The sequence below is a fragment of the Calypte anna genome, chromosome 3 (genome assembly GCF_003957555.1).
Source record: "Calypte anna isolate BGI_N300 chromosome 3, bCalAnn1_v1.p, whole genome shotgun sequence".
Taxonomy (NCBI): domain Eukaryota; kingdom Metazoa; phylum Chordata; class Aves; order Apodiformes; family Trochilidae; genus Calypte; species Calypte anna.
Window position 1 is genome coordinate 67,180,700 of NC_044246.1, and position 24,415 is coordinate 67,205,114.

The 24,415-nt window shown below is 37.0% G+C and overlaps 1 protein-coding gene across 1 annotated transcript in view; it reads left to right on the top strand.

Annotated features, from left to right (window-relative positions):
- The first annotated feature begins 13,607 nt into the window (after positions 1-13,607).
- Positions 13,608-24,415, top strand: part of FRK (fyn related Src family tyrosine kinase) — a 46,679-nt gene continuing 35,871 nt past the window's right edge. Inside the window, exons 1-2 of the mRNA XM_030447261.1 lie at positions 13,608-13,825; positions 13,871-14,127. Coding sequence (XP_030303121.1) covers positions 13,661-13,825; positions 13,871-14,127 — 422 coding nt within the window. The 5' untranslated portion in view covers positions 13,608-13,660. The remainder of the gene's footprint in view (positions 13,826-13,870; positions 14,128-24,415) is intronic.

Below are 24,415 nucleotides of genomic sequence, written 5' to 3' on the forward strand. Positions count from 1 at the left end.
TCATCACTGGTCTTCATTTGGACACCAAGCAGCTGACCACTACTCTTTGAGTGCAACCAACCAGCCAATTCCTTACCCGCCAAGCAGTCCACCCATCTGTTTCCAATTTAGAGACAATTTTGTTCTGTGGGACAGTCTAAAATGCTTGGCACAAGTCCAAGTGGATGACATCAGTTGCTCTCCCCTTGTCCATCAACATTGTGACTGCATTGTAAAAGGCCACCAAATTTGTCAAACATGATTTTGCCTTGGTGAAGCCATGTTGATTGCCACTAACCACCTCCACATTTTCCATGGGCCTTAGTGGAGCCTTGTTATGCAAGTAGACAAAAAACAGCTTCTACTGTATTATCAAAGTCCCTGTAGTGTATAAGCAACTATAAAGTAAGGAACACTGTACATAAATACCTGTTAAAAACCACCAAAACCCCAGAGGTAACTACCTTTTTATTTCTTGATGGCTTTGGTAATAAAAAAAAAGAACAGTACAGTCTGCCTTCAGGTAACATAACCAAATGAGTATTTTGATGGATACATGCCCAACAAGTATCACTGCAGTGCAATGAGGAAGAAAGTGCCAGATGAAAAGAAGTACTGTGTTTAGAGAGAAGCAAAAAGATGAGTTATATTAACTGAATTCTGTTCTCTGTGATTGAACCTAAATATAGTTTATAGTTAAGGCCAGACTCGGGATTATTAAATAGCTGGGCTTGACAGCTTTGTTTGCAGAACCTCCCCTCATTCCTCTTTGCAATTCTCTCTCTGTGGACCAATGACTCCATCAAAACTTGGTTTAGATTCACAAAAAATCAAAAAGTCTTGTTCAATTACTCTGCAAATAAATCTCATTTTCCAAATTCCTGTATGTCTATAAATGGAACAATATAAGTGTTTGAATTCAGAGCAATAGCTTTGAAATGTTTCATGGAAGTCATCTTTTCCAGCACTGCCTTTCTATGCACAGCTGTAAGTTTTGTGCTTTGCAGGTGGGAAAATTGGAGTGCATAACCATAGCAGCAATGCAGTGATTATATGAAAATAGCTATGTTTTGATTGTTTCAAATTATGGCTTGACTTTTGAATAATGGCTTACTGGTGAATTGGTGTTCCAGAGTGATATACTTTAGGAAATACACTTAAAGAGCTGAATGAGATACAATGTACTTCTATATTAAAATTCAGTTTGCTACACTCAGAGAAATACAGATGAGAGAAATTTAAATAACATGACCTACTACATATCTTTAAAAATTTACAGAGAAGCTCAACATCAGATTAAGAAATGGATTAAACAAGAAAATACATAGAAATTAGGAATAAAATTCACTACTGCTAATAGTAGAACAGGGTGAGTACTTAAGGTGTCAGAAATGGATTGTGTAATTTTACCTCAGAACATTGTGTAACATTTTCTTTCAAAGGCTCTTAGTATCTCCAGTGGATCTTAATATACTTTCTAATGTTGTGTTTGTGTATGTGTATATATATTCATATATATCATATGTACCACACATTTATATACACCATAAATTAGATATACATAATGATCTGTACATACATATGCTTTAGATATATGTTAAATATGTATGCATATATTCTTGAATACATAGATGCATACATACACATATATTTTCCAAATTAATGTGCAAAACCTGAGCATATAAAAAGAGATTCTTCCAGGGTCTGGCACACAACAGGGATCACAGCTATAAGGACAAGGCAGCAACCTGCGAACTCCGAACACAAGACATTTTACCTTCCAAAAGCTCCTCAATTTAGAAAACATTGAGAAAATTTCTGCCCCACTGAAGTCAGTGACCACAATTTCAATTGATTCCTGCTCTTTCACACTATCCTCACATTACCTTAAAACATGTCTGACTTGCAGATTATATGAATATAGTTCTCTTACTTCAGAATTACATTTTTTTCCACCACAAGGACTCATGCAACTTCCAAATTCTGTTTTCATTATGGGATTTTAAATTTATAACTTTTCTTGCAATGCATGTAAAGCCTTTTAATGAAAACTCATCACAGAAACAACTTATGACACTGCAGTATTGAAATATCTAGACAGTGAAAATCATATACTCATTGATAGAATCATACAGTGGTTTGGCTTGGAAGGGACCTTTCAAAGTCATCAAGTCCAACCTCCTGGTCACTGTATTCACTGCCAATTGAGTGTAACCTTGTATGTCCAGACTTTGTGAGTCTTGCACAACTATATTGGCAGTTATGACAAGCTATCTTAGAATTTGCAACAAAGAGGTTCTGAACAGGTTCAATCTTAAACCTTTTTGTGTGATGAACAATACTCACCAATGGAGAGATTCAGCTAATTCAATTTCAGGTGCATGAAGATGAAGATTGCATCAGAACTATGGCAACAAGAAATATAAGACACATTGATGAAGAGAATTGGTTTTCAGTTCTAGGAAAAGAGAAGGATAAATGAGATGTCACCTTCGTATTCAGTATTCATAGCACAAAACTGGTAACAGGAAATCTTGGCAGCTTACTTCCAGCACACAATCCTTGAAATTTGTTTTTTTCTCTTGTCCTAGAGGTGTTGCTTGTCTTCAAGTTACTCCTTTTCAGATGAGTCTTTTACACATACTGATGTCCCACTCTAGGACCTTAGAAAAGGGTTGCCTTTCATCAAAATCTCTCATAAGAACTGAACGACATTAATGTGTTAACATCCTTTCAGCTTACTTGTTCAGCTCTGGCATTGAAGTTTGATGGTACTATGAGTTACTCACAGATACCTGAAACTGACATACTTGTAAATGAAACTGACTGAAATTTAGGTTTCCAGGAGTGGGTAGAAAAGGGGTGTGTGTGTGTGTGAATGTGGTGTGCTGCCTGCACTCAGAGCCCTGGTATTGAGTGAGCTTCAGGTAATATGTCTGAAGTGCAAGATGTGGCACATTGAAGCCTTTTATAGATGTGTATAGATGTGCATTTTGTTTTCAATCCTTTCTCATGCCTGCTTTTCATGCAGAAGAGGCTCATACCACAGTGTAGTTTTGGAGCGTGGCAATGTACTAACATGCCCAGAATGTGAAGGGAATGAAAATATCTGGTAACATATACAAAGGCACGAGAACCATGTCAAAATACCTTAAATAAATCTTAGCTGTCCCACAGAAGTTGCAGGCCTCTAAGCAAGACAGGTACTGCAGCTCCTTCCTTTCTTTGTCCTTAAGAGGGCAGCATTACGATACAATGCAGAATCCCTGTAAGTTAACTTTGCATACTCATCACCTTCACATATTCTACTTTCCTCAAACTTCGGTTTTATTTTTGGAAGACTCTGTAAATTGACTTTGTCAGTTGTATTTTTTTCTGACTGCACAATTGCAGCCATTTGCCCATTTAGGCATAGGCTATAGAAGTTTAATTTATAAAAGGAAAGGGCCCCTTATATAGCTACACAAGAACATGCAGTCATGATATGTGAAAATAAAATAAGAATTTGAACAAATAGGAAACATTTTCATTTTGGAAAATTAACACCTTACACAAAAATAAGCTCAGGACAGTCTAGATTCCCCTCTATACCTTTTCTGAAACATTTGAAAATACTTTTGGAGTAGACGAAGTCAAGACAAAAAGTGCTGTTTTTTTCAAATAGTGTAGCACACTGAAAAGAGCTAGAACCTCAGTTTTGCACTTGATAGAGCTTCCAACCCTTGAAGTTATTCAGTGCACAGGTAGAGGAGTGCCTCACAGCCCAGTGTCCCTACCCAGCACTGACAGAGTCCTCCATCCCCACTGAAGTATGATGCCCAGGCTCCCCACTGGGATAACTCCCTGCTTTTCACAGGTCAGAATCCCTGTGTGGCAATTGTTACTTCCATATCCAAGTGACAAGAGGACAGAGCTTACACCTCAGACTCACTCAACTGGCCCAGCCCAGGGAATTCTGCATGCATGTCTCCTGAGAGCTCCCCTTGTCCTCCCTACAGTCTGGGATAGTCCCATGACAAACACTGCCATTGCTCTAACATCACTCCTATCTAATATCAGCTCTTTTGATGCTACCACAGCACAGAACTACCCTTAACAACTCCTGAGAATCCACTACACAGCTCCCATCTTACAGGCAGTTCCTGACAGTGAAGCTCTACACTTGTTTCCTTTCTTGCATGTGGTTCAATAATCAGACTAAAATACAAGGCAGCTGTGCTGACATAAGGATGCTGTACCTATTTGACTCAAGGGGCCTAGGGAGCGTAAGGGTAGCTTCATACCTGACCCACAATCACAGCTTGAAAGAAAAAGTTGCTACTCGATGGGATCATACATCCCATGTTTCTTGGATTTTGCATGAACTTGTAATTTCAATGCAGTCTTTCACATGTATAAAGTTAAACAGGACTGCAGGATTTGGTTCAGTGTTTTTAAGTTTAGGACATTTAGATGGAAATACCTATTGCAGAGTGATGATTTAGTAGACAAAAATCTAACAAGAGTAACTCATTTCAAGGACATCCTGGTTCTCTGTGAGAGAATGAAAGGTGTCAAGAATATACTTGTTTTGAAAAACAGTCACAAACACTGTTTTTTTAGTAGACCTTTGGAAGTTTTGCAAAATGCTACATAATTTTCAAGGCATGGCATGTGGTATGCCTTGTTACCAGGTAGAGAAGCCCAGTGAACAGAATTGATAATTGACCAGGATTTAAGATTTGATTAATTTCTAGCAATTTCAGAAGCTTTACTGTTTATTGATTTGTTAAATAGCCTTTTTATATGTCACAAAACATGGACACATTACATTTTCAGTAGAATCACACATACAATTTGTAGCAATCTTGCTGGGAGTGGAACATCTGATTATATCTGGCATCTCAGTAATATATTGGTTACATTCACTGTCTCACCAGCACAAAAGTGAGACCCGTGCTGCTAAAGAGACAAGAGTCTCAAAACTAAATCCAAGAGTTCATTAAAAGGTTAAGCAGAAAGTAATCCACCAGGTGCTCAGAATATTTCAAGAGCCTGCCTATTGATCTTATCACCTCTCTCAGATCTTGTAATCTAACTTAAGCTGTTCCCACACAACATGAAAGAAGGAAATGAAAATCAATGAGTTTTGCCAGAGTGATTAATAGCCAAGGCTGACTGCTGAACCCTTGGTGAGTATATATTTTAAAACTCTGAGTAGTTGACTAAGGGTATATAAAAAAGACATTTTTTTAACAGGTTGGATGCTATGTTTAGTCAAAAGAAATTGTGCTGGAAATACAGACTTCTGAGGAAGCTATACTTCCAATGTAGACCTGTATGTATTTTATAGTGAGAGAAGTGTGCAGTTTCTATGATCTATGGGACACTGCCCTATTCTGGTTTTGGTTTTGGTTTTTTTTTTTTGGAACATAACATTATTTTATTTTTACAATTTTAAGCATAAAATTTGGAGTGGGACTCCTAAGTCCTCAGTCCTTATTTGTCATTCATTCATGGTATATTAATGCCCATATAAGTTAATAACTTATGGCTTCAATTTCTTCATTACTAAAATTGAAATATGAGATATTATGAGGATTTCCTATGAGTTGTTCAAGTAGGTTACAGGCCTGCATTTCAAGCCTGACACTTGCTAATGAATGCATAGTAGACAAATCTGATATATTTCAATACACAGACTATGCAAAGAACAGAACTATCAAACACCCAGTGGGAAGTGCCACAATTGTAAAACTAAGGACTTGAAGATAACAGAACTGGGAAAGACATAAAGACAGTCATCTTCTTGCCCTGGGGCAGGATCAGTCAAACTACAGACATCCCTAATAGACAATTGTCTAACTTCTTAAAAAGGAATGAAGAGCCACCGGGAAACTTCTTTAAATATTTAACAGTCATTACATGAAGAATGCACTGAGTTTTCTCTTCCTCCTCCACGTCAAAATAAAGTCTCTGGTGCTCTAATGCATTCTTCTTTTATTTACATCTGTCCTATTCCTAGCAGAAGTGAGAAGCACATCATTGCACACTAGCCTTCTAGCTATTTAAAGGATGTCATCGTAAGTTTTCCCATAGTCTATTTTTGTCTAGTTCTATAAGGTCCTTCCATAAGGTCTTTCCTTAAAAGCTGAGCGGGTTTGAGGTCCCTTAGCTTTCATTCTCAAACTGGTGGTGTTAATTCATCACTCATTTATTATCAGTTTGGCCCAGATCTTTTTATTTATATTTTTTTCCTGGAATACAGGATCAAGAACTGGACACGTTGCTCCAGTTTTGGCCTTACTAGGGCTGAGTACAGAAATAATGAATATAATGTAGGAATCTGCTTTCAAAGTAACATACAAGTTACTTAATTCATTAATATAATCACCATTTAGGGTTTCCTAGCTCAAATTTCATTCTATCACTATAATGACTAGAGAGATGTAATTTTGTTTCTTCTTTTTACAGTAAGTTATGTGTCTAAGGAGTGATTGATCTTAAGAAATATTTTCTCATGTATATGGCTATTGCTGAGTATGCTGGACATTGGCAGTGGTGTTCCTTGAAGCTGAAATAATAAAATTCTAACAAGTGATCCTTATAAATCTAAAATATAAGAGTATTTTGATTATAAATTGCATTTGATATTTGCTGTTCTTTTTCTGCCTCTAAAGGATGTCTAATAATACTCTGATGAAAGGATAAAAAATGTATGCTGGATTTTGATAAGAAGGAATTGATCTAGAAGAATATGCTACAAAATTCAGAGTATATACTAAGCCTTGAGAAGATTCCACCATGCTGATGTAATTCTTTAAAGATCTGTACTCTAGTTCTATGTAAGGTTGTGAAGAAGGTCAGAGACACCTCTTCTAGGTTTAGGAAAAGAAGTATGTTTGCATTTACCTGTGTTGTTGTCTTTAGCCTCATGCTGTCCTCAAGGAGAGGAGGAATTCTGATAAGCTTTAAAGCTGTGCAAACAAAGACAGAGGAATATGAATTTGGGAAAAGAAGAGAAAGAGAGCGAATCATTTTGTCTACAACAACAGAAATCTGTTGTGCTCACTGAAAGTGAGTATCACTTTCATTCCTGAACTTCATAAAGACTATGCCTTGCATGTTGGTTATTCTTTGTAGAGCATCTCACTGTATTTTTGAAAATGACAGAAACAGCAGAAAACAAAGAGGAAGTAGGAATCTATATAGAAAATATACAAGGATACAGGGACACCTGCTCTGCAAGGTAAATGGGCAGTGCACAGGGTTCATATAATCATGGGAACTGATCATAGACCCATCCCTTTTCCTACAAAGCTACACCAGAGAGCTTTACACTGGATTTTGGGAAGCATTTCTTTACCAAGAGGATGGTTGATGGCTGATGCTCCAAGACTGTCAGAGTTCAAGTAACATTTGGACAATGCCCTTAATAAAAAACTTTAACTTTTGGTCATCCCTAGTATGGTCAGGCAGTTGGACTAGATAAGCACTGTAGGTCCTTTCCAATAGAAATATTCTAGTCTAGTCTCATCTATTTCTATTCTATCTTAAAATCCAAAGCTAGTGGTTTTCTACTGATTTTATATGTAATTATTCAGTATTTAAAGTAATTAAAAATATGTGCTCCTGTAGTGAAATGAGGCAACCAGGTGCCACTAATTGTCAGGCAGTGGGCATGAGCTTGTGTTATGCCCACCTGTGCCTGATTAGGGAGGGCCCCAACTGCCTATGAGCAGGATTAGGGGGACAATAAAAGGTGAGGCTTGAAGCACAGGCTTAGCTCAGTCCTGAGCAAGCCAGCAGAGAGGTTTGCTGCTCTTGGAGCAATAGCACTGGTCCAGGCTAGTCAACCCTGAGGGCTATAGACTCAGAGCACTATTTTGAGTTTTGGCTGGAACACCTGGTTGGACCTTGGAGCATTGTACCCTAAGAGAGGTTTGTCTTGCAACATGTTCCTTTACATAATATATCAATATATTCTAAGTTTAGCATCTTGTAACATACCTTTCTTACTTGCACAGGTCAGGAGAGAGTGCTGATTTTATTTTTTGGGAAAAAGCCCAACTTCCATTCACAGATGAAAAATGAGTAAAGTACTTTGGAACACCATTCCTTCCTTCCATCCCTCTTTGAATTTCTCTGCTTCTGTTGATGCAATTTTGACTTCTGAAGATAAAGATGGTGAATTGTGTTAATTACTCATCCATGCTATAGTATGCGGACTCTGATAGAGATATGCAAGAAATTATCTTGACCCATCCTAAAATCTTCACACTTTCTAAATTTAAAAACTATCCACAACAGGGTCAGATTTGAAATACATTTTCTTAAAAGAATGACAAAGTCATGATAGCTGGTAATTCTTTTTTATCCACTTACCATATTTATTCGCACCCAGAGACAGATTGGATTAGAAGTATTTCTGATGCCTTAAAGAGCTACAGCAGAAAGTCTGCTTAATAGAAAGCAAATTAACTTACAGTTTTTAACAGTGTGTGCTGTATCATTTAGAATCATTTACAATAAAATGAAAAATAATGGCTGTAGTCTGGTCCCATTGCAGATAATGGCAAAACTCACATGAACTTTAAGAGCGAGATTTGATTGTTGGAACAAATAGAGAAAGTCCCTATTCTGTCACTCCTTGACAGAGCCATATTCCTTTGTGTTCGTTTATTGTCAGATGTAGCCTGTTTGATTCAGCTAATAAATAAGCAACCCTCATCACTGCAGCACTTGAAAATGTACTTTTAATGCTTTCTAGAGTAGAGATGGATTACTGGATCAGCCTTATGAAAATAAATAGCCAGATTTTTCTCATTACAAATGCAAAAGATTTAAGGTTTGAAAATGCCGAATCAAATATAAGTCTATGTCTTTGTGGATTTATGGTTTATGATAATATACGAAACCAGAAACCTGATTAATCAATAAGAGTAAACAATTTTGTCAAGAGTAAAATTATTTTCAATGAAATAATTTATTTTCATCGAAAAGAGTAGCAATTTGAAATTACAGAAACAAAATGCAAGTGCTGATTAAAAGGATTATAAAAAAGCTACAAAGTGCTAGTAATGTGTTCCATTTTAATGTGCAAAAGGAAAGAAACACAGCTGAAAGAAATATAGCTGATAAAAAAATCGCCGTGCTTCATTTCAATTTGCTACCTTAAAAAATACCCAACTTTAAAATGTTTAATCATTTAAATTATATCCCAAGAACAGATTCAGAGCAGTATGCATTTGCTTTTCTTCTAATTTCTTTAAAGGTCATGTTATCTGAATATTTTACTCTGCTGGAACATTCAACTCACTTTATTGTAGAGCATGAATAATTTTCAAAGCAAGGTACATTATTTCAAATATTTAAATTAGCATATATTAATACAACGGTATAACTACTGACTTGAAAAATAGTATACAGTGTAGGAAGTGATGCTACAGACAGCAAGTTTATATATTATTTAATTACAGTTCTCATATTTCATATCATAATTTCTCTCTTTCCCACATGGATTTTTTTTCTTATTTGCAAAATTCAAACCATTTCCAGGGGAAACTGTTTCTCCCGCGATTTCATGTTATCATTAAGGAAAAACATTCTCTTTTTCAATTTTCCAGTTTGAACTGACTCATATTTCTTAACAAAAGTGTTTGTGGATATTGCCTTGGTATAGTCTTTTTTCCCCAGCAAAGTACCTTTCTGACTGTAATTTTTCTCTGCATGGCACAGGAGAATTGTTTAAAACAACTTGTATCACCAAAGCCCGGTGCTCAGTGATGTTTACTCCTTGTCCCTGAAATATGGAGCTGCATATTTATAAGGTGGAGGAAGCTTCATTTTTTTTAAAGCGTTGAGGGTTTATGTAATTATACCAATAGTTCCATAGAGAGCTCATGCAAAGGAATAAAAATAGGAAGCACATGTAATGAAAACTCATTAAAAATTCTTTTTGAAAGCATGCCAAATAAAATTTCTATCAAAACAAGACTTTAAAATATTATGTATTCAAATCTTATCTGTACTTATTTAATATGACTCAGTCTGATACCTTAATTCATGCAGAGCAGTACCTCATTCCAAGATCACTTCAATTAACATCAGTGTTATAGATTAGGTTTGCACTAGGCTTACTAAAACATATCTTTTTACCCCATTATGTTTTTTGTCTATTCAGGCGACAGAGAAATTTGTTTCACCACCATGTTTAAACATGATTGTTTGGTAGAATAAGCAAGGCTTAAATACTATTGACTTTAAGTTAATTAGAATTTTATTTAATGGATTTAGAAGACTGCAAATTAATCCTTTAAGCAAGGGTAAGTCTCCTTGCAAGAGTCTTACTTATATAGGACTTTGTAGGCATCATATAGAATATAAAAAAGGAACTTAAAATATTTTTCATCCTGAAAGCTATGGCATCACTATGGACTTTTTCCTTCATGGAACAAGGAAATCTACTTTAAAAACAATGGAGAATTACATAGTGTGAAAAGGTAAAGTACTGGTTGATTGAGTAGATTTGCTTCCTTTTTTGAAATCTGAGTTTATATGGTCCTGTCAGATGAACGTTGTAAATGAACCATCTTTGTTTTAAGGTGTTGCATATTTCAAGAAACTATTTGCAATATTAGTGTTTGGGTTTTTTACAATATGGGGGCGAGAATACTAAATTTAAGTACATATACAGTAAATGTGCCATTCTAGTCATAATAAATTCATCTTTCTTGCTAGCTACTGCTGGCTGCAAAAATGAGGTGAGATTCTTGTGTCCTTTTCAAAGCATTTTTGCTAATAAAATTCAGTAATAAATCTGATCAAGTCTTTCACCATCACTTTACATCCAGCAGCTTATTTATTTGGACAATTTCTGGTTTGACACTAAGCCTCCAGAACAAATTAGGTAAAGATACAAAAGGCCAGTAAACAATACAGATCAGTTTGGCCTCTCTTTTCAAAAAAAAAAAAAAAAAGAAAATGGGATGAAAGGCAAAAGAACTATATTAAACCCTGGAATAGGTGCTACAAAAATTATCCTGTTAAATTATATGTAATACCAGTGTACAGACTTGGACAATAGTTTATATTAAAAAGACCTTGAATATACAATGATTACCCCATTTGTTCCAAACTATGAACACAAAAATTAGAATTATGGAGTTTATCAGATTTTATGTTTTTTCAATAAAATTGGAAAGAACATTTTTATTGCAAGTTCATTTTCTTTATCTTGCCTGTGATAAAATTATACAGTCCCTGAAATATAAAGAGAGCTGCTTTATTTTTAAAAATGAAGAGAATCCTCAAGCAAGTCACCAGGGCATCAAGGAAAACCTTTCCTGTGGCCACCACAGCTCAGCCATAGTCCTGCCTCACACAGCCTTGGGACTCTGCTCAGTAGTCAGCCCCACCCTCTCTTTTTGAGAAGAATTTTGCATCTGGCTAATGGATCATGGCTGTTTGTTAAAGTCTACTTGTTTCAGAAATAGAAGTGATCCTGAAGAATTTTATGGGAGGAAAGTAACCTGATTTATAGTTATTTCTACTGTGTGTACATATTGGTATCTGAGTGTACAATAGGTCTTACTCCTGAAAAGAGCTGGCCATGAGACTCATTCTGTATGATGGAAGCGACTCCATTGCTATGATGAAACTACTCTGTGCAGTACACTTAAATTCAAATATTTGCTGGAGTATGCCCAAGTTTCCAGTCCCATGAAATGATACAGAAAAAAAAAATTAAATATGCAAACTGAAAAAAACCTCAACTGATTATTTCATACATATTTTATTATATTTTCTGTTTTCAGTAAATATAGATAATTCTTTAAACAAGATTAATTGCAATAGTTTCTTTTCCAACACAGGCCTTCCCTGACTTTCAGATATTGTCCATCAGACCTAGAAAAGTAAGTATCTCTTGGATATCTGTATTCTTATTATTCTGGGTAGCGATTAATAATTACTTGGTGAAAAATCATTTCCAGTGGTGGTTCAGACACTAAATATAATTTTCATAGTCTGCAAAAACAGAGTCCCATTTTTTTTAACCTGAGCCAGTGGGCTCACTACTGATTACGAGGTTTACTGATCACTTAAATTGTATGTTACTTTCTCCTTTATTCAGTTTCTTTTGCAGCATTGCAGAAGAGCAGTGAGTAAGCAGTTTCCCTTTCCCTCTTCAGTGGAGATGTACCTGATAGTGATAAACTTTCAGTGGAAACCTCTTTTAGTCATCCAATAGTCCCTAATCCATCAGTAGGCTTGTGTCTGTGCTCTCTTCATTTAAAGGACTAAGACACATGATGAAGAATTTTAGCTTTGGTTTCTAAGTTGTTTAGTTAGATTTTCTTTCTAGTAAAGCAAACCAACAGAAGCATCAGTTATTCCTGAAAAACAAACAAACTAAGAGGCAGAAACAAACTAAGGAGCTACTTTTCTTTATCACCAGGAAGATACATTATCACCAGGAAGCTACAGGTCCCTATATGAGTTTTGATTGACCTCTTATCTGTAAGAGTTTGCATCTTACTGAAATGGCACTGCATAGTACAGAAGGCTATGCCCTGTGCTTCCTGTTCCAGTTCCAGGCATTACAAATCCCTCAGGCTGTGGCGATTACCAGTTGTTATAAAACTCAGGTTGCACTACTGGGATGCAGCAGATGCCTCTCAAGGCTGCTTTGTCTCACCATTCTCTTGACATTCACATTTGCTCTGTATGTCAGATTATAGGTCCTTGAGGTACAGGAATTCACTGATCAACTTAGTTTTGTGGTGACTGGAAGACACACTCTTTTTGTATGTGACTGGTATAATTAGCTGACAACCTATAGCAATTTTTTGGCTAGTGCCTTGTTTTTTTAAAATGCAGAATAAGGAGTGAATTAAAATCTCTTACTGTAAGCCCCATGTATTTATTTTTCCTTGTAAGCGGTGCCAAACTAAGCTAAAAAAATCCAAACCCAAAACCAAACCAAAACCCAACAGAAAACCCAAAACAAAACCCCAAACCCCAAAACAATACACCAAAGGCAGAAGACTGGTTTGAAGGGCAGGTGCTCAGAGGAGGGGAAGGTGCCCAGGTGTGAGGGAGAGCAGAAGCCACAGGTGCACTCCAGGTGAGGGCGTCTGCCAGCCTCGAGCCAGCAAAAGCTTCCCATCAGGAACTGAAACCCACACAAACCAGGAAACAAAAAGAACTATTCAGGCTGCCTACGTCAGAGTCTGGTAAGGAAACTGGCAGGTCAGCTTGGTTAATCATTAGTGAGACATTATAGACATTCACTGCTGATCATATGACGGGACCTAATCTGAGATAAGGAAACACCCATCCCAAGCAGTAATAGCTGAGAAGCCTCCCCTGCTTAGACATTCTGACTTTATTGTTTTGCTGTGGGAGAAGAGGTTTTATGCTCCTCCATTGTTTTTGGAGCTCAGCACATCACAGTTGTTGTGCTGTTTTCCTGTTCTGAAGAGGAAGGGAGATATTCCCTTCACATGTGCTCCAGTGCTCGGATACTCAGGTTTCACTCCCAATCCAGGAACAGCCTGTAATGAGCTCTCAGTGGGGCTCAGAGAGGAGCTTCCAGCTGTGCCAGAAGTTCTTTCATTTTTCTGCCAAAGAAGGAGGGGGAGAAGAAATCCTGCAATAAGCTAAACTGTTGATGGTGCAAAGATCGGTCTAAGAGTATCACATGCTGGGAAAAGCAAAAGAAAAAAACAGAAGGCAGGAAGAAAACAGAATGGGAAACTTTTGTCAGAAGTACTGTGCTTGGTTGAAGCCCTACATCCCGTGCTTATTCTCAGGGAGAGTTGGTGAGCAGGATGATAAGGTCATCCATGTCTTCTCCAACCCTGCTGTGGTAAGGCCTGAGCAGAAGGACATAGACAGTAAGAAAAATGAGAAACCTTTACCTCCACTGCCTGGCCAGCATCTGGTGAATACTTGCCTATTTGTAGCACTTTTTGACTACGAGGCTCGCACTGAGGAGGACTTGAGCTTCCGAGCTGGGGATAAGCTTCAAGTGTTGAGTGCATCCAATGAAGGCTGGTGGTATGCTAGGCTCCTCCTGCCAGCAGGGTCATTCTGTCCTGGCCGCAAGCTCCAGGGCTACATCCCTGCCAACTACATAGCTGCTGACCAGACCATTGAAGCTGAGCCGTGAGTAACCCACATAATGCACACTGCAGTCTCTTTTCTGTTATGTGAAATGGGATTGGAGCAGGAGGTTATGGTCTCTTCTTCCCATGCTGAGTGGTCTCCTTCCACGGTCAGCCTCCAGTTGTTCTACTGGTGATAGTGCCAATCAGCATGTGAAAGGAAAAGGCACCATGGTCACAAGCAAATCAATTACTGAGGGCAGAGTGTTGAGGAGTTTGTTTCAGTTTAAATAATTTCCCTCTCTGATATACCCTAATCGGTTGTTTAAGAAGCATCTGGGAATATCAGGTTGGTTACCACTGTGATGGTTCATTATTTTTATTTGTATAACTGTAGATCTGTGTCAGACTCTTCCCAGAAAGTAAAAAGATATTAGCCCTGCCCCAAACAGTGTTCAGCCTAACAAGCTACAAAGTTATCAATTAATCAGAGTTTCAGGAAGCTGCCTTTACACAGTTACATTATCTTACAAATGATGGGTGAGTCTCTAACAGATAAGGTTTTTTAATATGTCTTTTAAATCATTTATTTCTTCTCTGGAGACAAATCTCTCAGGACAGACTTACTGGAGCAAGTAGTGCAAAGGGCAGAAGAGTGGACATAGCAACAGAATAAAAATTTAATTCGCTAAACTTTCTCAGAGTGTAGTTATGCAGCCCATGTTTTTCTGCCCTTCCAAAAATGTGTCCAATCTTATTTAATATTCAGAATTAGAACACAAATCTCTCAAAATCGGTTACTTGGCTCCCTGGTGAGGATGGGTAAGGTCTGATTCAGTTTGGGATGTTGATTCTTACATGTGTGCAATTAGAGGCAGAGTTTGCTGAAACAGGTCTGACTTCAGTTCCTGAGGTATGTTTTAGCAAAACTTATGAGTGTGAAAAGAGGAAAAAAAAAATGGTGTTTGTTATTAGTATCAGAATAATTTTGACCTTAGAGGGATGTTGTTGCAGCTTTTCAGTTAAATCTCATCTGGACCTGAAACATCTCTGATTTGATCTGCTGACCATACTGCCAAAGGCTAGAAAAATTGGCTCAGTTATGATTATGCCAGTCTTTTATCAACTGTAGAATTTGTGCTAGAGGCATCTTAGGGCAACTGTAAGACCCTTCTCTAACCTGAAGACCTTAATTTCCAGAGTCTGACCAGCTGTTCCTATTTCTGTATTCTGGCAGACAATCTTTTTAATGTTCATGTTCAAAAGATTTCTTCCAACTGTTGAAATTAATCTGAAGGGAAGGCATTTTCTGAACCACTAGAGAAATGATGATAGGCTCTAATTCAACTCAGCTTGGCCTTTGCTATCTTTCAGCAACTGGTGTTATTACAAGTCATCTAAAATTTCTGCTTGCTGTTAATAGTTTGAAAGTAATTTTGCTCACCTATACAACAGTCTTGGCTTTTAAGGTCCCTCTTACCTTTCTTTACTACAGCACCAAATACAAAGTTAACTTTGCCCAGGTGCCATTGCTGCATAACGTGTGTGGTTTTTTATTGTTACAGAATCAGATTTATTTTCTTTTGCTCTTTTTATATACCTTTCCCTCTTTCTTCATAAAAACTAAGTTTTCACAAAAGATTTTTCTTTATAGATATTTAACTGAGGAGAAAATGGAGAGCTTTTACAGCTTAAATGAAGCTGTTCCTCCAAAATGTTTGGCAAGTTTTTACTTTTGCACTAAAACTAATTTGGCTAAACACATCTTTCCTCAAATTTCCTCCTAAGTCAGATACCTTTAGTGACCTTCAACAAAGTATTCAAGACTTTCTGCTGTCAGGCCACTCAAATGTCCTTTCATGTAACCACAGTCAAACTCAGGTTGGCAAAGACCTCTGTAGGACATTTGAACCAGTTATCCCAACCCAAACATGGCCAAAATAACATTGTACCCATCTGCTTAGGGCCATTTCCTGTTAAACTTTACACCCTTGTGATGAGGATTTTATTCCCTTGTATCTAGCTGGAATATTCCTACAGTTTCCTCCAAGCCTTCCTTTTCACCAACCCTCTGTATTTCACACCTTTGTTATCTAACTGAAATAATAAAAGCAACATTAATGGTGGTGTTTAAAAAAACCTAACCTTTTTCTTTCCATTAAGTAAAAGAGTGAGGGTGGAGAAAATAGTTTTAAAGTTTAATTAAAATTCAGTACTTTAATCATGTCCTCTGAACTTAAATAAAACTTCTTTCATCTTTCCATTTTGTTTTTAATTAGCTGTCTCCTTTGGTGTTGGCCACATCTATAATGTAGAACATTTGTCAAAATAGGAGACTTTTATTGCATCCTTCCATTCTTTATGTTTCCAGCATGGAACTGAAAAAGAGTGGAAGATGTCAAGTCTCTGTCACAAGTTCACCTACCAGAATGCATATATACCATATATTTGCAGTGTGTTATTTATACTTTGCCAGGCATGGCTGATCAACAGTGTTTGAGCTACTTGAAGGCAAGTTCCCTAGTACCAGCTGACTTCTGTGCGTTTGCACAGACAATTTGAATTTTAGCTTATTTCTGGGCTGTATCTCCATTTTATTAGATCAATACAAGCTCTCTAAACTGTTATGGGAAACAGCCTTGAATAATGGGATGACTCTTAGGAAGCTTGGAAAGAAAACCAAACAGGACATGGCAGCTGATTTCAGTGTGATTGTATATAAAACAATATATAAAACCAATTTTTTAAAAATTGAATTTCATAGGCATACATGGATACTTCATAAATTCACTTAAATAAAGGGAGAGAGGGGCATTAAATATTCTAATATAAGGGAATGACTTAGAGGTAACAGGGTCACTATGTAAGTTTAGCCAATATATGCTTGAAAGGTGCATTCAGACAGTAAAATTTCTTTTGCTAATCATCTTAGGTTTGCCTGTAGCCTTCAAGATTATTAACAACAAAATATATCGGGGCATTTTTAATCAAAATTTTGACATGACCTGTATTGCAGAACCAGTCAGAGATCAGTAAGTCATCTGAATCTATGTTGCCTACTATTTCAAATAATAATGCTGGGTAATTGCTGCTTCTCTGCAAGTGCTGCAGCAGAGCAAATTGTTCTCTTAATAAAGCTTCTGTGAATGTTTTTGAGGGAAAAAGGCTTTTTTTAACTTTTCCTTGGTAAGAAATTGAATAAAGTAAAGTAGAAAGGAAACTAAGAAACTTTTCTTCCTAGTACTCATTTAGATAACAGTTTTTCTTCCTGTAAGTCTCTTTTCCTCCATCCAATATGACTGAGGTGGTGCTGATAAGGTGGATGAATAACAGGATGAAAGGGCAGAAGGGATTTGCAATATCTCCAATCTGGAGAAAACAAAATTTAAATACTATTTATAACAAAGAGAAGTTCTGCATATCCTTGGCTATCAAGCAGAACTGAGAAAGAATGAGATTTCTTTTCTGTGTTGCTTTCCTTAGGCCTAACTTTATTGGTAGAAATTGTATGCAAAATTGAAGGGAGACTTTGTTTATATTATATTTTGTGACTATATGTATACTATATTTATATTATATAATATGATTAACTTACACCAAAAGTCAAGCACGTCCTATTTGTGGCTGATATCTCAAATAAAATTTCTTTTGCTTCCTTCCTTTTACTTGAGTCATCCTTTCCAGTCTCAATGACTTGGGTGAAATCAGTAATGTTCTGTGTGAATAGGAGAAGGGGGGCAAAAAGTAAATTCATGGTTTGGGTTCTGCCTGTTGCAGCAGTGTGATCTAAACATGTACTGCATAAGATTAAATACCGCCAAGAAATGCACATCTGCTACAATGAAGGCTGTTCTGAACAGACTGAGGAAACAAGGCTCTATTTTTATATCTACCTGGTATTCCCTAGCACCTGCAGTATATCTTATGCTAACAAAAACCTGTCAGGGTGAAGAGATTGTAAAGAGATTCTGCCTGGTGTCTCTGGAGACAGGTAGGGGCTCTTGGTCCTACCTGGCATAGGTGGGACAAGGCAGCCCTGGGATGGAAGCATTTGTCTAGCAAAATGTAGTTACACAGTGAATTTTTGCTTCATGAGTAAATAAATCTGTAACTACAATAATGTTATTTTACTTAATGTCTGACAAAAAGCAGACACAGACTATGCTAATGAAAAATCATCAACTGTTACAACAGTTGGTTTTCTTCTCTCTGCATTGCAGGTAGAAGTCAAAATCACAAGCCAGACAGATTTTTCATTTCTGAACAAGTTTCGGTGAGGTTGTATCTGCCAAACTCCATGACTCTGGAATGCTCTTCTTTTTGGGTCTAGATATATAACAACTAGAAAAATAAAAACACCGTCACATAATTTACCTTGCAAAGAATGATTAGAGAGTACAATTTATTTAACACCAAAATCTAGATTAAAATGCATAAATCTCCTTGGGAAGGAGCACGACCTTTCTGTCTCTGTGCTCTTTCTGTGCCTGTTATTCTGCACTATAAACAGGAACCATAGTAACGCATCCACCTGCTCTTTTTTATTACTGCCAGTTGTTTTACCTAAACAAGAAAGAGACATAGTGCCAGCTATTACGGACAACAAACACAGTCCAGCTGTACAGCTCATTTTAATGAAGAAAAAACCCAAAGCAAACAACTCACTGTTGGAGCGACGTGAATTCTTTTACTCTAGGGGAAAGGTGGAGTGTAGTTAGAGAGGGCTCTTGCCTGCTGTCCTGATAGATATGTGGGATGTTTACTGAAAGTCAACTTACATGTTCATCTCAACGTTATTGGTATAAGACTGCTATGCTGAGAGAAGTAAATCCATGCAAATTCCTAGTAGTTTAACTCAAAGAAGAGAACACCAATTGCTTTTACCTTTTGCCAGTTTCAGAAATATTCCTTATTTTAGAGAATTTTCTTATGCAGGTGTTTCTCAGATGGTAGAAATCTAACCCCATACCTAACCAATAAAAATTCACCAGTCAATTGCACAATGAAACAACTCTTCAAAAGCAGAAGTGACTTGAAAGTTACTTTTGTCAATTTCCATAATTCCTTCACCTTCTGTGACCCGTCTCAACTTTAACTATTTTATACATTGACTGAATCTGAGTTACTGTATATGAACAGTATGATGTTCATATACATCATACAACAGTTGTATGATACATCATACTGTTCATATACAGATGACCTGTTTCAGAATTTTTAGAAAGTGAAGCTTATGAGGTTTCTTCAGTTCCTGTGGGTCATTTTTCAACGTGGTATTTAGAGCCAAAATATCTGGAGGTTCTTTTTAAAGTGAAGCCTTAGATTCTGGTGAACACCTTAGAAAACTGAAAGTAATATAGCACTGTGGTTTCTGTGCTCTTTCTCTCTTACTACCCTAATTCCTCTCAAACAGTACAAACTCCAGAGGACACTCAGTGGTACAATCAGAGGTAATCCTTGTACTGAACACCTGAAAAACTGTTCGTTGCTAACATGACTACACAAAGTAGTAGTAGTTTCACATTCTTGAAACCTGTTGCCACAAGTACAAAAGCTATTTTTATATATTTTTTGATAGTAAAGGTTTCTTTATCACCAAAATATGTAGAAGGCTGATACTTTTAAGACCCTCTAAAACAACTCTCTGAGACAGGGTGGATATTGCAATGCCAGGAGATCATGCTTTTGATGGTTTTGGACCTTGTATTCCTAGCGACTGAAGTACCCAAAGTTTGGAACTGCCATGTGTGCTTCAGAGTGCTTCTCTTGAATTTCATGCAAACTTGTCTAATTTAGATGACATATTTTCTTGCAATGTGGTTTTCTAAATATATTACATTGTCTAGTAGTATTCTGAGCAATGAAGAAATATCTTTTTCTCTCTTTTTTTTTTTTCTTCTTAAATTAGTGTGTACATTACTCTTTATAATCATTATATACTGGATTTTGTTACCCTGTTGGGAAAGATTTGGTAATTAATCATGTGAAGGCGAGAAACAGTACCCTTAAAACCTGCAAACATATTCAGTTCTCTTTTCTTACAGCCCTGTGAAACCCATTGTGGCCTTTATGGTGCCTCTTCGAAAAACGATGACTATATATCGAGCAGAACAACTCAATAGTCCTGTTTGATGTTTTTCCTTTAGACTCCATAGGAATAAGCATTGGGCATGCTAGCCTAGATAAGTTGGTTTTGAACAATGTTGTTGGCAAAAACATTTGCCAGGTATTGTACAATGGTGACTGTTTCCTCAATGGTTGTCTTTTGATGGCTCTCCACACAGCACAATGCAGAGCTGTGCAGAGCTGGGTTATCTCTGAGCAGGTTGTGAACTGAAAAATAGTAACTAACTGTTCAGCCAGGCTAAGAAGTCCTAAAGCTGGGCTGCTTTTATACAAACTAGGTCAGCTATCTTTGTGAAGAATTATTTTGTAACATGTGAAAAGCACTGTTGGTTATAGAAGATTTTGGGGCTTTGTGTAGGATCGTATCTGTACTGAAGAGATTAAGTCCTAAAAACATAAGAGATATCCTATAAGGTCAAACCAGTGGCCCCACTAACCCCATTATTCTGTTTCAGAAAGGATTTTTTGAAAATGCATAGGCCCATCCACTTTCTTTGATCTGTTCCCTTTGTACTTCACCAGAGGCTGGAACTGTTGTATAAGCAATGTCAGAGGGTACATCACTGCCATGTCTCATTACCAACCTATTGTCAAGTTTGTTTAGCAAAAGCAAAGGTGTTGACACTGCACAATTCTTTATTTCTGTCTGTAGGCAAAGACCAAACTATTAGGGAAAAATAACCAAGCCACAAAACTCAGTTTTATTTCTGAGAAAGTTTTATACTCCTAAACAAGTGTTTGCCTTTTTTTTCTGAATTGGTGATTGCTTAGTCATGAGTGACCCAAAAAAACCTTGCTCAAAATAAATAGGCACAAAAGGAAATAGTAGGGGACCTGCACAGGTCCCTCTGAAATTCAGGGACCTGTCCTTTACAGACCACAGATGTCTGTCCCATCTACCCTAAAGCAAAAAAGTCAGCCTGTGCTGCAGACCTCAGTGTTTTTACCCTCACAGATTTACCCATCAATTATTTTGCTTCCTACCAGTGATGCAGGGAACTCAGCCCAGGATGTGTCCTGTTACTATCTTACAGACACTGTCTTCTAACTTGAGGCTACAGCAAAGATGCTAATGATGCAGCCTTCCAATATCCTGGTTTACACAACACAAAATTTACCTGGACTTAACTTTTAAAAGAGATTAATAGATAAAATATGATTAATCACTTTTTTGATGTTTTTCTATAATAAAATGTTCTGTTCCTCTTCAAGTTATGAAAGTAAAGTATGCATAGTAAAGGAAGAATATAATATATTACGTGATATTTAAAATCAGACAAAATATTATTTTATATTACTACTGCATGTAAAAGGAAAAAAAACATTTTTGGTGAATTTTTAATAGTGTTATACGTGCCATATTTGAAAACCTCTCTTGTCTTAGAACTTTAAAGGAAGAGATTAAACTTCCTCATTAAGAAGCTTATTCTTCATGGTAATTTTTTTAAATGTTGACGTTCAAGTTTGCACCTCCTGGTAGCCTAAGAAAACCATAAAAGTAACATGAAACTGGAATGGAAATCCACATCTTCACTGTTTTAAGTTCTCCAGACATGCCTAGAATTCATCTGGAAATACCTTCCCTGAAAATCAAACAAAATATTGATCATGAATGCATTAATTTTCTTTCTAACTTAAACCTGGTAGAAATGCATACGTGTTTTCTGTTCTGGTACACTAATCTTAATCAAAGAAAACTGGAAAAATGAAACAGTGAATTAAATAATTAGTGATGGTTCCAGAAAGGATTACACTGACATTTTCATTACTCCTATGTAGCCTACTCTATAAAGTATAATATTTTACATTATAAATTTACCTGCAGTAGCATTGGTAAACGTTTTGTTGTAGTTTTCTCTCAATTATGTAGATATATTCCTAGTTTTCTCAAAAGTTTATAATGTTTTTTTATATGTATAGCAAAGTGGTTTTGTAGCAGACCTTTTCAAACCTCAAAAAATATCTCTGGCTCACATGTGGGAATGAATATATGCCACGAATTTCAGGAAGGATGAGTGGAGCTCTGTGTACCTCTCGTGCTGTCTGTTAAAAAGAGGAATACAAAAGAACACTGAGACCACCCTGAGGGACAGGTGAGAAGGGAGGTGTCAACAAGGGCAAGCTTGCTCAGTCACACCCACTGATAAGGGTAGGAGAAGTGTGGGAATGTTTGTTTTTCAGTGAGATTATCTGACCAAGGACATTGCCAATAAGGAAAAGAAACACCAAACCTGACAGGTTAACGTTTACAAAGGCAACAATCAGAAACAAATCCAGGCAGCTACATTAATTTCTGGACTATAAAGAAACAGCAGGCAAACCTGGAGTTTTCAACTGATAAAGATGCAAAGGTCGAACCTGCAAACTGCAAAGAAGCAGCCGTGTTCCTTGGCATTGGCACAGACCTTGTGTCCCCTGGGCATGGGTCCCTGGGCCACAGCAGCTGGAGGAAGCGGCCACTCCTACGTTCCTTTCACAGTCTCCTTTACCTCTACTTCAAAAATGGGAGTCTTGGCTTTCTGTTTCTTTTTTGTATGGTTTTCCCAAGTTCCTACAGATTTTATGGATATTTAGAAGTGTGTGTATATTCCCACACTGACATGGATCAATTAGTATGATTTTTATCCATAGAAAGTAACCTGATATTTTTGGCTGTTACAGAATGAAAACTTGATTAGCTTGGAGAGATAACTATTAGTTTTCTGAATAACTGCAAGGAAAGAAGAGAGAACATGAGATCTTGTTCTTATTACAGAGCTGAAGTGTTTGGGAAATCACCCAGAAACTTCCTTTTATGCTGGCATACCTTTCTGACACGGTGCTGTGATCCCTTACAAAAGAATTCTTGTGTATGGGTCTTGGGTTAACAATAAACACACTGGTATGGAGTTCAGTGTGCTCCACCTTTACTTCTTAAAGTCAAAGGTATCTATCATGTGTCACCCTTCCCATCTGTCACCCTAAAAAGGTTATTCCAAAAACTGGGAGATTGTTTAGTTAAGAGATTTTTTGCCATGTGAAAGAACCACTCTGGCCTTTGGCTTAAGGTCACCTGGGGGTGCCAGACTGCAATGTTCCTTTCTGAGTCTCCCTGGAGACCTGATTGTTCTCCACTGAAAGTTGACCCCGGGGGACAAATCTGTCCAGACTGCTAGAAATAGGCTCTGAGGGGGTGTGTGCCCAAGTGAATGTCCGAGGGAGGTCTGCACAAAATGGATGGAGAGATCTGCTCTGCCTGACATCAGTGTCCTGTGCAGACAAGGGGGACTTTTTTTTGGGTGCTTTTGGAAGCTGTGATGATTTAAGTGAATGTATGTTTGAACATTTTCTTGTCCTTTTGAGTTTTCCATAATGTTAAATCAATCAATACTGCTACTGTTCTCTGTACCAAGTTAACATTAGGGCCACCTCAAGGTTTCTGCTTTGCTTCTCAGTTATTATGGATAGCACAGTAATTGTTACTTTTAGAGTATATTATTAGAGTATAGCAGTACTTTTTTTCATGTATGCATTAAGAAATGCCTAAAGGTACCACTACCATTGATACAAAAATTGAAAACACTTTTTGAAAGACTCTATGTAGTAGAAATATGGTCTGAAAAACATATATTAAGTTTTGGGCTTTTTAAAAAAACTCATTTTATGGATGTATTTCACACTCAGTGCCCTAATACAATGTCCATTAAAACCAATGGTAGCCTTTAAAGACAAGTTGTTGGCACAAAACTCCAAAGACAAATTGTTTTGGAACAACATTTTTAATGCAATAAAGTCATCACCCAGGTACAAAACCATTGCTGGGAATAAACTTTGATGGCTTTCTTAAGTATCCTAAATTAGAGCACTACTAGGGACTAAAATCACAGAAAAAGTAATATCCTGTCAGTTTCATCTGCCATTATTTTTTCATGTAGAAGAACTTCAGAGCACATTAAAAATAAGCATGTCGGTAGACAGTATTGTGGAGAATGAATGGAAATGTTGAAATTATTTTTGCAACAGTGAAGTGGAAGTTCACAGGAAAAGATTTGTTTATGGAGGTTTCTGAAAATAAGCTATGCTAATTAACAGAACTCATGCACTTGGCCTTGCAATATTATCCCTGCAGAAGCCCTACTCACTTCCCAGTCATTGAAGAGTGCAAGAGTAGCCACAGATGCCATGATTTGTCATCTTGAAGCAGACTCAGAGCAAATTCATTTCCATGTCTGCAGTACAGTCAA